At 34.9% G+C, this 14,785-nt stretch overlaps 1 protein-coding gene across 1 annotated transcript in view; it reads right to left on the bottom strand.

The window, feature by feature from the left end:
- The window catches only part of LOC129273988 (integrin beta-1-A-like), a 55,781-nt gene that overhangs the window by 20,701 nt on the left and 20,295 nt on the right, over nucleotides 1–14,785 (bottom strand). The window contains exons 5-13 of the mRNA XM_064108111.1: nucleotides 11,022–11,153; nucleotides 10,222–10,318; nucleotides 9,137–9,221; nucleotides 8,435–8,521; nucleotides 6,040–6,123; nucleotides 3,158–3,238; nucleotides 2,409–2,504; nucleotides 439–528; nucleotides 126–313 (exon numbers count right to left, since the gene is read on the bottom strand). Coding sequence (XP_063964181.1) covers nucleotides 126–313; nucleotides 439–528; nucleotides 2,409–2,504; nucleotides 3,158–3,238; nucleotides 6,040–6,123; nucleotides 8,435–8,521; nucleotides 9,137–9,221; nucleotides 10,222–10,318; nucleotides 11,022–11,153 — 940 coding nt within the window. The remainder of the gene's footprint in view (nucleotides 1–125; nucleotides 314–438; nucleotides 529–2,408; nucleotides 2,505–3,157; nucleotides 3,239–6,039; nucleotides 6,124–8,434; nucleotides 8,522–9,136; nucleotides 9,222–10,221; nucleotides 10,319–11,021; nucleotides 11,154–14,785) is intronic.

Here is a 14,785-nt window from a genome sequence, read left to right as displayed (position 1 = left end):
GTTATTCTTATGGCTTTCTGCAAACTTTTATCACCATGTTTCTCTCATTTTTCTGTTTTTAACAAAACCATTTTGACAAGGTGGTAGAGCTCCCTTGAACTAGTGTATATATAAAAACAACTCACTGTTGGTTTTTGTTAGCTGGACATCCGGTTGAGGTGACGGTCAAAGTGAAGTTGACCGTGTCGCCAAGTTTGAGCCCCTCGCAGACCTGTGACCCGGGTATGACCTGGCCTCCGGGACAATGAGCTATGTATTCAATGTTCACCGAGTCAGGGGCATCGTCCACAACTTCTACCTTGGAAGTGATTTTCTATGATAAGAAGAAAATTGAAATATTATTGTTTTTTAATGTAATGTGTTACACTGTAGGCCTCTTATACATGGGTCGGACATTACAGGACTGCCCAAATACAACATGAAGAGTGTTTAACTTACATTGTAGTTATCTTTGACAAGCTGTACAATATTGTTGGAATCCTGGGCCAAAACACCTGCCGTAGCACCCTCAATGTATTGCGTCAGATTCTGAAGGGAACAAAGAAAAGTTCATGAAACACAATCATAAACAGAATGGAAGTCTATTTGCTGGTAAATTGCTCACCACATGGTCTACCTTCATTTAGTCTAATCTCATTCCGTCCATCAACATTTCGTTGAACAAACATTTGGTCCAATTACCATTTAGTCCAATCATCACTTCGTCTAATCATCATTTCGTCTATTACCATTTTGTCTAATAACCATTTGGTCCAATTACCATTTTCTTTTCATTCATTTTGCACAATTAACACTTTAGTTTAATTAGACCAAATGGTATATGGACTAAATGGTTATTGGGCCAACTGGTCATTAGACGGAATGGCATTAGACTAAATGAAAGTAGACCATGTGGTGAGTAGACAAACTGATGATAGTCCAAATTGTAGTAGACGAGTTGGAAATTGGACGAATTGGCATTAGACGAATTGGATATAAAACTACTGTATATGTTAGCCCCATCTCCTTACAAATAATTTTACAAAATGTTGTGACAAATTCTATGGATTCATTGCTTTTGATTAGATGAAGAACAATGTTGCTAGGTCAGTCAAATATTGATGGTAAGGGTACAATTGATTTAAGGTTCATACAATGGGCCCTAACCAAAATTTTGCATAATAACACCGTATATTAAATGCAGATCACAAACTATGTCATAGTTTAATAAACAATCTTATTTATGGCAGATTCGGACAGATTTCATGATCCCTTAATTCACATATAAAACTTGACTTACATTCATAATTATCGAGATTTAGAAAAAAAATAACCTTTTCAATTCATTTAACATAACGACTGTTTCAGGGAAATATGACATTTTAGCTGAATTTAACGAATACTGAATAATGAAAAAAGATATACGATGTATACATGTACATTGAGTTTCAATTCCAAACTTTACATTCACACCTCACAGACATTGTCATTAAAGCTAGATTACAGTAGTTGCAGTAAAACACTGATTTCGTAAGAAAGTCTGTAAAACCAAGGTTAAGTATTACTATATCATCGTCGATCTAGATCTGGTACAGTTACATAAACTGAACTTTGTGAAATCATAAAATCTAAGCTGAAAAACAATCACACTGAAGATCGCCAACACAGATAGGCACACGTGGGACAGTGTATATTATATTGCTGGAATAAAGACCTGACGGAAGTGCCCGAATCCGCGCTTATTTTGCTTATTTCTCAGCAATTACACAATTTCTTCCAGAATCCTTCGGCACATAGTTTTTATTCATATCAACAGACACTTGGGTGGTCATTATATTGGATTCTGTAAAAAGTCATTTTGAGATCGTTACCACAACTGGCATTTATCTTTAAATCAGGGAGAAGTTCTTCAAATATATACAAGTTCAGAATGATTGTACAAAACATGACAACAGTAAAATTTGACATTTTATTTAATTATCCTCTCAGATAATGAGAGAATTGGCAACTTTATTTACTGCACACTACACAAAGATCACATCTGGGCCCCCGTCTTACAAAGAGTTGCGATTGATCCGATCGATCGCAACTATGGACGACCAGCAATGTCAACAACTATTATACATGTTTGTTCAAAATATTTTCTAGCTATGATGTATATTCATGCATTCATCGTTGTCTTGAAAATTCACTGTGCTTCTCCTTGTTTACAAAGGACATTGTGCACATTTCGTGTAAAAAAAAATTATGACACGGATGGATTTCCATAGAATTACGATTGATTGGATCAATTGTAACTCTTTGTAAGATGGGGTCCTGGTATCAATGGAGTTACAGACAGATTTCACTATAAAATCATTTTATTGCTGCCATGGACTAAATTAATTTTTGGTGCCTTGACATCTAATGGCAATCATCATGAAACTTACATTGTACACCTCAAATTCCTGCTGGACGACAGCGAAGATTGGAATCACGCTGTTCTCCCTCATCTTGGCATTGAGATGACTGATGGATGGATAGTCCTGTAAGATATACATCAGATGATATAACAAATAATGCACAATACAATAGTAAAGGTGATGGATGTTGTTGGTGTTGTTGATGATAATGATGGTAGTGGTGGTGGTGATGACGATGATGATCATGGTGATGATGATGATGATAATGGTGAAGATGATGATAATGGCAATGGTGGTGATGATGATAATGATGGTGATGATCATAATGATCATGACAATGATGATAATAATGATGATGATGATGGTAATAATGATGATGGTGATTGATGACAGCAACAGTGATGATGATAATGGTAATGATGATCTTTATTATCATTATGTTCAATATTATTCATACATGTATCATCATCGCCATTTTTGTTTAAATGAAAATTATCATTGTAATTGTTATCATTGCAATTAAAGTACTAGATCATAAAAGGAAGGAGAAGGGGGTGCTAATACCAGAATGTAAATGGCATTGTCCACCAGTGGTAAAGGAGAAGAGGGGGGAGGAGAGAAGGACAGGGAATAAAGGGGGAGTATACTTACCAGATAATGTGACATGGTATAATTCTGTGAAATAGGATCTAAATTGCATTGTCGTTCACTGGGGAAGGAGAAGTTGAGGGAGGGCCAGAAGTGTAGGGGAGGATGAAGAGGAGAATGATACTTACCAGATAATGTGACATGGTATAATTCTGTGAGATGGGATCTAAATGACATCGTCCATCATTTGGTGTAATGATACCTCCAAGCTGATGAGGAAAAAAGAAACAAAGAGAACATTTTTGGAATGAAGCTCAATTTCTATCTATTTCAAAGAAAGAGATTTCAGTATTGCAGTGAATGGAACAAAAAACTATTGTTATATTTCCATGGTACAGGGTTCCATGAGCCTAATTACAACAGGAAGGCTAAAGATATTCGTTCGACCCAACCCATTCAAATTTTTTTTCAATTTGATATTGCTGATTGACAAAAGTGTATGAATATAATTGAAAATCTAACACTGATTCTAGAAATGGTATCTACTGAACTTCCTTTGCCCAATTGGGAAGATATATCAATGATTTTGGAACTATATTTTGACTGGCGGAAGAATTGGGGCTATTTTACTGTTTCAGTTGATAAATTTGATCCCATCATAGTTATCTTCATAAATGGCGATTTATTTTTAAAATGAGCTGGCTACGATACCCTTTTCTGGTCATATATGGAATGTCAGATATATCCAATGGTAGTAAACATTCAACCCCTAATTTCATGTTTATTTTTTATGAATTTTTCAAAATTGCCATTTTAACACACAAGTCTATGGGGAATGTTTTATGCGCGGGACACCTCGGCATGAAGGAGTGTATTTTTTCTGGTGGTGTTCACTAACTTGTCAGCACCACTGTGCATACATGTACATGACATTGAAACTTTCTAAACAAAGGCTATGATGGCAGGAAGCAAGTAGCCAATAGAACACACTGTATGACTCATAATCAGATATCTATCCACCAGAATAAGGACAATCATTTAGCCACTGTGCATGCAATTACTCACTTGGCTGAGAATGGGTTTATATACTGTACATGTATATATATATATATATATATATATATATAAGCCCCATAGAGTGTTCAAACCATCATTTTAAGCTGAGAATGACATGTTTAAAGACAAGAATATAAACATGGGAACATTCAAGCAGTATGCAGTCTGTATTATGTGTGATACAGTGTGAAATACTGTAAAGTACATGTAAGCACAGCAGTATCAGTTTTTGTCGGGGGGGGGGGGAGGAGGGATGACCAATTTCAATGGGCTGCTGTATGTACTAGTCTCATCCCCCCCCCCCCCCGTTTCATGGTATGAAACATATTTGAACATCAATAAACACCATTGGAAGTGAATGAATCCAAGATCATACCAGAAACATAAAAATAGGTCACTTTGGAATAACACTCAAGGAATCCCCCCTCCTTTTTTTTCAAGCCAACCCACTGCGCATTGCAGAATCCTAACTGAGATCCCAATTGAGTTCTATCAAATTTCATGTTAAAGTTCTCCAGAATGTTCTCTGAAAAGGATTCTTTTCTTTAATGTCTTTCTTTTTTTATGACAGACAAATATACATGTACATGTACAGTATGTGTGAATACAGCCTGTTGATTGAACTAAAATCTTTACAAAAAACATGTTCCTAAAGGTAACACAGTGAGGATTGAACACGGGTTCAGACAACCGGGATAAAAATCTGCAAGCACAGTTCGCTTCCTGTAAGATAATATTTCAACAATTACAATTTGCAGATCTATATCAGTTTTTGAGGCCACAATAATTATGATCCAGATCATTATTTGGCGGATACAAGTTTTTTTATTGGGAGTTTAAGGGTAAAGATTTGATATAAAGTTAGCTATATTTGGCCTAGTTGGTATTTTGAAAGCAATATTGACTATTTCTATAAATACTGCAATATTTCATTCTCAGATATTTCAGCCTGTAAATTATACATATGAAATAAATGCTTGCCAAATAAGCAATACTCAATGTAATTTGTTTTCTTAATACATTCTGTTCTTTGATCTTTTTGTCTAATCGATGACAAATTAGTCGACAAAAGATAAAACAGTTGAAATCGGTAAAGAAAGATTGTTAAACTATGACTCCCTATTTCAAATGAATGTCGAGAGTTATGCATTACATTCTTGTACAACATACACCAAATAGACATGCATGTGTAACTTATGGACTCGGAATCATTACTTATCATAAGCCTAAACCATGTTCTAAAGTATAATCCTATAACTAGCAGTAGACATGCATCTGTGACCTAAATATTCAAGATTTGAAACAGTACTTGCTTACGCACATGTGCATGAAGTAAAATAAAATCTTCAAATTTCATACACAATGAAAATACATATTCCTTCAGAGAATATAAATTACATAATCCCTAAGAAATACCCAGCATATAATGCATACAAAAAGAAATGCTTCTTAATACCTTGAAGACAAAAATAAATGCAGAAATGCAAACAATAGATACACGGAAATACTCAATTACATATAAGCTTCAATAAATTGCTACACCACTACGATTACTGGGTATAGGCCAGCATTATCAAAATCAACATATTATCATAATTTTGCATTGTTGTAGGAAATTCAAGCCAGCCACTCATGAAGGTTGGTAATTAAAAGAGATTTTTTGTACAAGTATAGATTTGAGATAGATAGATAGATAGATAGATAGATAGATAGATAGATAGATAGATAGATAGATAGATAGATAGATAGATAGATAGATAGATAGATAGATAGATAGATAGATAGATAGATAGATAGATAGATAGATAGATAGATAGATAGATAGATAGATAGATAGATAGATTGATAGATAGATAGATAGATAGATAGATAGATAGATAGATAGATAGATAGATAGATATATAGATAGATAGATAGATGGATTAATGGATACAAGAGTTTGACTGATAGAAAACAGAATAATAGTATAGTACAGCTAATTTAGACACAACTTAAAAAAAACAATTTTTCCTACCTTGCCATCACCAGCATAATGAAAAGACGAATCAGTAGTGTAAATAACAAGATGCCTTGCATTAACTCTCCAGCCTATTTGTTGCTATTGGCAACAACAAAAAAATAAAGAATATTAATTTACAATAGTTGACATTGTTACTTTTCAAATACATCCCTTTCATTAAAAAGAAACATTGTGAAAAAAAATCACTACAAAATAGATCCATTTGTTTGGTACATGTATGATGACATAAGAAACATTTTTTTTTTGCACAATCATGAATTATTACATGTTTTGATAAGCTTTCACATGCAAGCTTCATTAGATCTTGGTTGTGTCACATCAGTAACTATACCATCTAATATGCATCCGCACACCTTTTCAGACCTGCCAACCTCTGGGAATCAAAAATTGTATTGTGATAAAAAAAACTGTATTTTTCCCAAAAAAAGTGTATTTCATAATAAAATGCGTGGCGCACACGCGCTCATCGCGGCGCTCAAGCTGCATGCAATCTAAAATGCGCACTGCTCTTGCAGATGAAAAAAAACATTGAAACATGTGTATATCTCACCCTGGTTTCAACAAAATGATTGAAAAGAAAAACCCAGTTACCTGAAATTACATTGATCTACAGTAATAACCATATTTGTGTAAGTTTTATGAAATAGAGACATATATATACGATTTAGAAAAAAAATTTTTTACAAAATCGTATTTTTTAAAGAAAAAACGTACTGTCGTATTTTGATTGCAAAAACGTACTAAATACGCCAAAAACGTACTGCTTGGCAGGTCTGCCTTTTGACTGGACCATGATCGGCTTTTGGAACAAATCACGATTTTTTTAAACATTTATGAATTGAATCCATTTGATTTCAATGCACTGCAATGAAATATGGCACAATTAAGTATTCCAAATGAGCCCAATGCCAATACCCATTATGGCAAAGATTAAGAATAAGTCTTATTACAAAACTATCACAAAAAACATGCAAGCAATAGTAATTCAATTTTTAGTCTGCAATTACAGGGGGTAGCCGGATTCACCTCACACTGAACAGTAGGCCTGGGACGAATGTTAATTTTACCATTCGATTATTTCCTGAAAAAAACAATCGAATCATTCAATTGTTTGTCGGGAAGATCGTCTTCTAAGCCAATAGTTGACCTAATTATGAAGACCTCCCAAACAGGGTTTCAATAACATCTAGGGTGGACTACTATATGTTCCTTATAAATGAAAGTAAGCCCCTTCTCTTTGATTTCTATTTCAAAAGAAACTATATGAAATGAGATTAAAACTTTCACTTTATTGTTCCAATGAAGAATCTATCCTAAATCAATGCTTGTATTATGCATCCCTCCAAGTGCAACACGTCTATAGCCTCTTTGAGGCGTTCAAGTGCAGTATTTACAAGACAAGATGCTATTCAGAGATTGAAAGACTATTTTTATTTTTTTATTTTTTTTAAACCCTTCCACAGGGGTCCTTTATTGAAATCACTATAATACATATTTTTTGACAATACATGATTAAATACATGTAATTAACACAGTATATGACACACAAGTTGAATATGTACAATACAATATTCCATGGAATTGTCGTAACATTTGTATAAAAAAAGCAAAATCAAAGTGCAAAGGAAAGAAAAAATCCATACAAGATATATATATGTATTTTAGAATGATATCTGATAGACTTAATGTAATAAAGTAAAAGATGACCACCTTTTTATGAATTTCTTCTCTTTCAGATTTGTTTTATATATATACTTTTCCATACCATAATAAGATTTTTTTTTTTTTTTGAAAGACTATTGACTAATGAAACCAAAACTCAAGTGACTGACAATTAACTGAATAAAAACAGTTAATGGGTTCATGCACTCCTGCTTTCTTTTCTAAGAATATCAGAAATTATTACCGCCTTTTCACAGGGTAAAAAAACTGTAATTTGAATGATGATTCCAGTGAAAGATAAGGCTAATGACAAATTTTTAGCACGTGTGAAACCAAATTAGAGCATGATTAGAATCACAAACGCTAATCACAGTCACAAAATTCTACTCCGGAGGTGAATTCCAGTTAAGTTTCACTCACATTACGTACGAATTTGTGTGTGAAAGGCTTGCCCTCCAAAACATCTTTTTGGGGGCCGAGCTTACGTGACCTTTCAAGCACTTCCATAGATAATACAATTGTCAAGCACTTATCATAGTTTGTATTTGCGATGCAGTGCTTTGATTGACAAGCCACCAAGGACACATACCGCCTTCGCTCAGGAATTCAAATTCAAATCACAGTTTTCAAGTGAGCATGTGAAAGGTCTGATGATTCTAAAGACGAATTGCAATCATCATTACAATGATGATTCAAGATTCATGTGTGAAAAGGATCTTAGTCTTACCCCACAGACTGTGATTTGCATAAGAGCATCCATGCCTCCCTCAGGTGCGTCTAGGTTACCCGAAGCTTGCTGCATCATTACAGTTTGCTATAAAATTAAGAAAAATTACAAATTTTCATACTGTATAATTTCTGAGTGCAACACAGCCCCCTCATCACCACCCCCCCCCCCACAAAAAAGTTCCACAACTAAAAAATGAGGAGAAAAAGAAAAGAAATGAGAGGTAAAAATATGAGGGAATTTATGGATACCATACTAAATCAGAATCTGTCAAGAAAGTAGAGTTCATTTAAAAAACATGCTTTTTGTGCTGTATATAAATGAAAGTACTAAGTTCTCAGGTTTTTCAAACATTCATATTTTGCTCATTCATTGTCAGATAATTTGTACCTTTTTCACCATTCTTTTGTTTTTTCCCCTTCCAAATATTTCTTTTCTTACCAGCATTCGATCCCCTTTAACATGTCACATTCAATTTATTGAAATAATACAATTTCTTTTTTTATCTTTATTAAAAATATGAAAAAGCCTTGATTGATAACTAGAAATTAATCCACAGACACAATACAAGGAATATTGTTGTTTAGCACAGCCTGTACTTTCACCATCTCAGAGAAAATAATTTTTTTAAATAAATAAGTTCAATTACACAAAATGTATCTACACGCTAAGGGTTAATGAAATAAATAAATCAAAACTTACCGAAAAACTGTCGGTATTTTCATTCAATGGAAGGACATTCTTGAATCCATAAGGAGCCTCGCAACCAGTGCAAGGTGCTATCAATCTGGAAAATAATAAACAGGATTTATATTCAACTTGACATAAAGATTCCTATGGAGGGGGAGGGGTGTACATCTCATTGAGCCAGGTAAACCTTTTGCATTAAAATGTTAACACATTTCGACATCAGGGGGGTGTTTCACAAAGATTTTAGTATGACTTAAGTCACACTTAAATGCTGACGCGTAAATGATATACAACGCGCGTTCTTATTGATAGAGCCGCAATCGTGCGCATCCTCATGACACGATCTGACCAATGCGGTCAAGCGTTTTATACTGTACGCAACTCGGTATTTTAGTGCAATTCTTAGTCATACTTAAATATTTGTGAAACACCCCCAGACGTGGTACAGCATATCAACCCCCCACCCCCCCCCCCCCCCCCCGCATCCCATTTTAAATTATATAGCACTACCTTGAGGACAAGAACCGGTATTCAATTCAATACTTCAGCCCAAATTTAAGGTATTTTACTTGGTATTTTGCTTTTTAAGTAAAATACATGTTCTTAATCATCTTTGGTATTCTATGGTATTTTTGTGGCAAAGTAGTTTGCTTATTAAATCTAAGTCAGCCCCCTCACATGGCTCAAGTCTGGCTTACATGCAAATTACAAACATGTATTTGCACAGTCATACATACTGCTCACAAATGGTTACATACATGTACAGGGGACATTATTTGACTTAAAATTTGTTGACGTCACAATGTAGTAAGTATTTTGCGTTTTGCTGAAATTTTGTAATAATTAGAGTAAAATACTTCGATGTGATCTGAACTCAAATTTAAGCATTCACTTTCAAGTGCTAAGTTTTTTTGGCATGGTCAGCCCTCCCCCCCCCCCCCCCACTGTCAAAACCGCTCTGTGGATCCAGATTTGTATATGTTTGTATATGATTTCTCAGGGCCCTCAAGGACGGCAGTTTGTATAACTAATGAGGCCATGCTGATTAAATAAAACTTAAAACAAAATAAAAATAAATAAAGTATACATGTACTTACTTTTCAGGTACTGTGCTAACGTAAGGCATGACAGTCTTATCAACAAATGACCCAAATCCAAGCCTGAAATTGCTTGTGATGTTTTTCATCTCACTTGCTGGAATGATTTGGAAATAAATAGAATATTGATTTAAAAAAATTCTTAAAAGTCATAAATAAGTATGTACAAGCCTCTGTATCTGGGGCCTTCTTGAAATGATTTCAGAATGGCTTGGTAGTTCATGGAGTGAAGTACCATTGGAGAAAAAAACTGGGGGTCAAATATTTTTTTAAAAGGTATAACCGTGTGAAATGAATAGATTATCAAGAAAAATTTGAGAGAAACTTGAAGAAAGACATATATCAGGGTAGAGTGTGTTATGATCAAATTCCATGTTGTATTTTAATACCAGAAGGTGAGATCCTCTCAGACTAACGCATTTTATTTTTCATTTTAACACAATTTGGTGTTCTGATAAAATTCCATGGTGTAATCCAACGCCAGAATGTGAGATCCTCTCAGAATAACACATTTTATTTGTTATTTTAACACTATTTGGTGTTATAATAAAGTTGCATGGTGTATTCTGACACCAGAAGGTGAGATCATCTAAGAACATTATATTTCAGTTTTCATTTTAATAATATTTGGTGTTATGATAAAATTTCAAGGTGTATTTTGAACACCTCTAGGTGAGATCCTCTCAGAATAAAACATTTTATTTCTAACACTATTTGGTGCAAAGACCATCACAGAACATTGACTGATGTTGTTCTTGACACTGTAATTGTACAGTGTAGGCTTGACTATGATGACATACCGAGTGTATCACCAAGGTCCCTGAGCTTGGAAAGATCGTCCTCCATAGATTTAGATAGATCCATGACATAGTAAAGATCCACTGGATAATCCTCGGCTTGCCGGACCTGAAGTGTCAACTCCACCGGCTTTCCTGCAAAACATCAATCAATGACGCCAACTATTCAATCCTGTACAACATTTACTACATAGATAGACCACTTACTTCTTAAAGATAATGGCTGTGGGAAGATATAACGACTTACAGAAAATGCAAAAATTATTGAATTCATATTCTACTACATAGTAGTCAAATTATGTTTATTAGTAGCAAATTAAATACTGGAGTAGTACTGGAGTAGTAGTAGTACTGGAGTAGTAGTAGTACTGGAGTAGTAGTAGTAGTAGTAGTAGTGGTAGTGGTAGTGGTAGTGATAGTGATAGTGATAGTGGTAGTGGTAGTGGTGGTGGTGGTGGTGGTGGTGGTGGTGGTGGTGGTGGTGGTGGTGGTGGTGGTGGTAGTGGTAGTGGTAGTGGTAGTGGTAGTGGTAGTGGTAGTAGTAGTAGTAGTAGTAGTAGTAGTAGTAGTAGTAGTAGTGGTAGTGGTAGTGGTAGTGGTAGTGGTAGTGGTAGTGGTAGTGGTAGTGGTAGTGGTAGTAGTAGTAGTAGTAGTAGTAGTAGTAGTAGTAGTAGTGGTAGTGGTAGTGGTAGTGGTAGTGGTAGTAGTAGTAGTAGTAGTAGTAGTAGTAGTAGTAGTAGTAGTAGTGGTAGTGTTAGTAAAAGTAGTAGTAGTAGTAGTACCAGCAGCAGCAGTAGTAGTAGTATCAAATTTAGTCAACTACATGTATTACAGAAACAAAAGGAAATCCCTAATTACAATCATTATCATCATCACCATCACCATCATCATCATCATCATCATCATCACAATCAGCATCATCACCATCATAACATTAAAAATGTATCTTGTGCCGAGGAATCACAAAGCAGAAAAAAATTGTTACATTCCCAATGGAATGAACTGGATTTTTTTTTTAATAAACCCGATTGTCACTTCAGCGATACCCCCAATGATATGCATACAAGAATTTCAAATGGCATACAGAAATTTCAAATGTTAGACAAGCAGAAAAGAATGCCCTCAATTACTCTTGATACATTTTCAAAACCGAAACTATAGGTGACAATATACATGTCAAATAGATAATTATCATTATCATATTATCATAGGATAATTAACATTAGTGGTTATAATGTAACATTCGTCATTACACCCACATGCTAACAATGTCATAAAATAAGATTTATATACATGTACAAAACAACATTCGAAACAAACCACAAAGAATGTAAAAGACAAAGTAAATTTGTTTGAACCTGCTAAATGATAATCATTTTCATTTTCATTTCTTATAGAATTATTACAACAAAGCCTCAACAGTTTATAGCTTTCAATTTTTCTTTCCATCTACGTGTAATCATAGTATGTATCTCAAATATTTTTTTTCATTAAAAATGTTTAAACTTTAAAAAGGTCAACAAACTCATGAATGCAAGCATGTACATATTCAAGTGGTTGCTACTTGTTTGTAGTGAAATACACACACACAAAAACACACTCCAAACACACAGTCACATGACCCACGGACAGTTCGCTGTACACAAAACATATCCCCCTGTGCTACTCCCTCACAAACGATTATCACACATGTAGATATTAATAACTCTAGCATCAGGAAATATTAATTGAATCAAGTGAAAACTTTCCCCGGGATGCTTGTCTGTCAATATCGCTTCAACGTGAGAACCAATCCTGACTTTCACCACTTCTAGAGCACAGCCAATGCACAGTGTCAGGTTGTTTTCTTCCCCAACGCTAATCTCTTTGTTGCTGCAGCCTTAAAGGGAACATCAGTTTAAAACTAAGTCTTAGTTAGGTTTGCGACTAACTTAATCTCAGACCGAGTCTGTCTTTATTAAAGGCAATATCAAGACTTGGGGGAGTCTAAGAGGTGCAGCCACCATCCTTATACCAACTTTCTAACTATTTATGTGTCATGAAAGGGAAGTATAACCCCAATTGAATTCTTAAAATAAATAAAAATCAAAGAAGCAGATAGTGAAGGTGGAATGGTGAATTAAATTTATGTGCCTTCAATCACCGTGTGTGGCTGACATTTTAAAAAAAGTTACTCTCCTCTTTAAAAGCCACTATGTCACAACAAGTGGAACGCCTCTGGCAGTCTCGCCTGCATTACGCAATTCGATATAGCAGCAGTGCTGACTTTGAAAACAGCTATTAAATAATTATTCACAAAAGAATACTATGTCCATTGACCCAAGATGACATTTGACCATGATCATGTGACCTAAGACATGTGCAAAACAATCATTTATACTTGATTACCCTTATGTCTATGTTTCATGAACTACATGTGTAGATCCATACACTTTCTAAGTTATGATGCAAATTCAACAAATACACCGCACACGGCCAAAGTTCATTGACCCTAAATGACCTTTGATTTTGATCATGTGACCAGAAACAAGCACAAGATATTCAGGGATACATGGTTACTCTAATGTCCCAAGTTTCATGAACTAGATCTATTAACTTTAAAGTTATGATAATTCCACCAATACCCCCACATTATCAAAGTTCGTTGACCCTATTAAATGACCTTTGACCTAGATCATGTGATATGAAACTAGCACACGATGTTCAGGGATACTTAATTGCTCTTACGTCTAAGTTTCATGAACTAGATCCATAAAATGTCAAAGTTATGATGACAATTCCTCAAATACCCCCAACATGGTCAAAGTTCATTGACCCTAAGTGACCTTTGACCTTGGTCATGTGACTTGAACCTCAGGCAGGATCTTCAGTTATACACTATGACCCTTATTTCCAAGTTTTATGAACTAGGTCCATATACTTTAGAAGTTATGACGACATTTCAAAAACTTAACCTTGGTAAAGATTTCGATATTGATTCCCCCAACATGGTCTAAGTTCATTGACCCTAAATGACCTTTGACCTTGGGCATGTGACCTGAAACTAAGGCAGGATGTTCAGTAATACTTGATTACCCTTATGTCCAAGTTTCATGAACTAGGTCCATAGACTTTCTAAGTTATGATGACATTTCAAAACTTTAACCTTGGTTAAGATTTCAATGTTGACGAAGCCGCCGTCGCCGTCGGAAAAGCGGCGCCTATAGTCTCGCTCTGCTGTGCAGGCGAGACAAAAATGGGAGTAATCAGTGTTTATGTTGAAATCTATCTTTATCTCAAAAAGTGTTGGTCCTGGGCCGTGTTGCATAATAAAAGTTACCATTATGGGGTTAACTTCCATGAAATCCTTGATTTTGATTGGCTGTTGAATATCATTACCTTGGTAGTTACCATTGGATGGCAAAGTCACCTTAGTAACTTTTATGCAATGGGGCCCAGGTCCTGTGATCTATACATTAAAGGAGAATGAAACCCTTGAAACCAGCTGAATCCATATCAAAGAGAAATATCAAAGAAACATATTGTTAAAAGTTTGAGGAAGATTGAATGAATAATAAGAAAGTTATGAGCATTTGAATATTGAGATCACTAATGCCATGTAGATCCTCTCATTGGCAATGCGACCAAGATCTGTGATGTCACACACGTACAACTCCCTCATTACTTAAAGGGGAATCCTGCCTTGGTCATAAAATGTTGTGTGGGGAAGGAGAAAAATAAATTAAACAGAATGGTGAAAGTTTGAAAGAAATCGGACAAGCAATAAG

This window comes from Lytechinus pictus, chromosome 13, assembly GCF_037042905.1.
Source record: "Lytechinus pictus isolate F3 Inbred chromosome 13, Lp3.0, whole genome shotgun sequence".
In the NCBI taxonomy this organism is placed as follows: Eukaryota; Metazoa; Echinodermata; class Echinoidea; order Temnopleuroida; family Toxopneustidae; genus Lytechinus; species Lytechinus pictus.
Note: the sequence above shows the minus strand (reverse complement) of the source record. Positions and strands in the feature narration are given on the sequence as shown.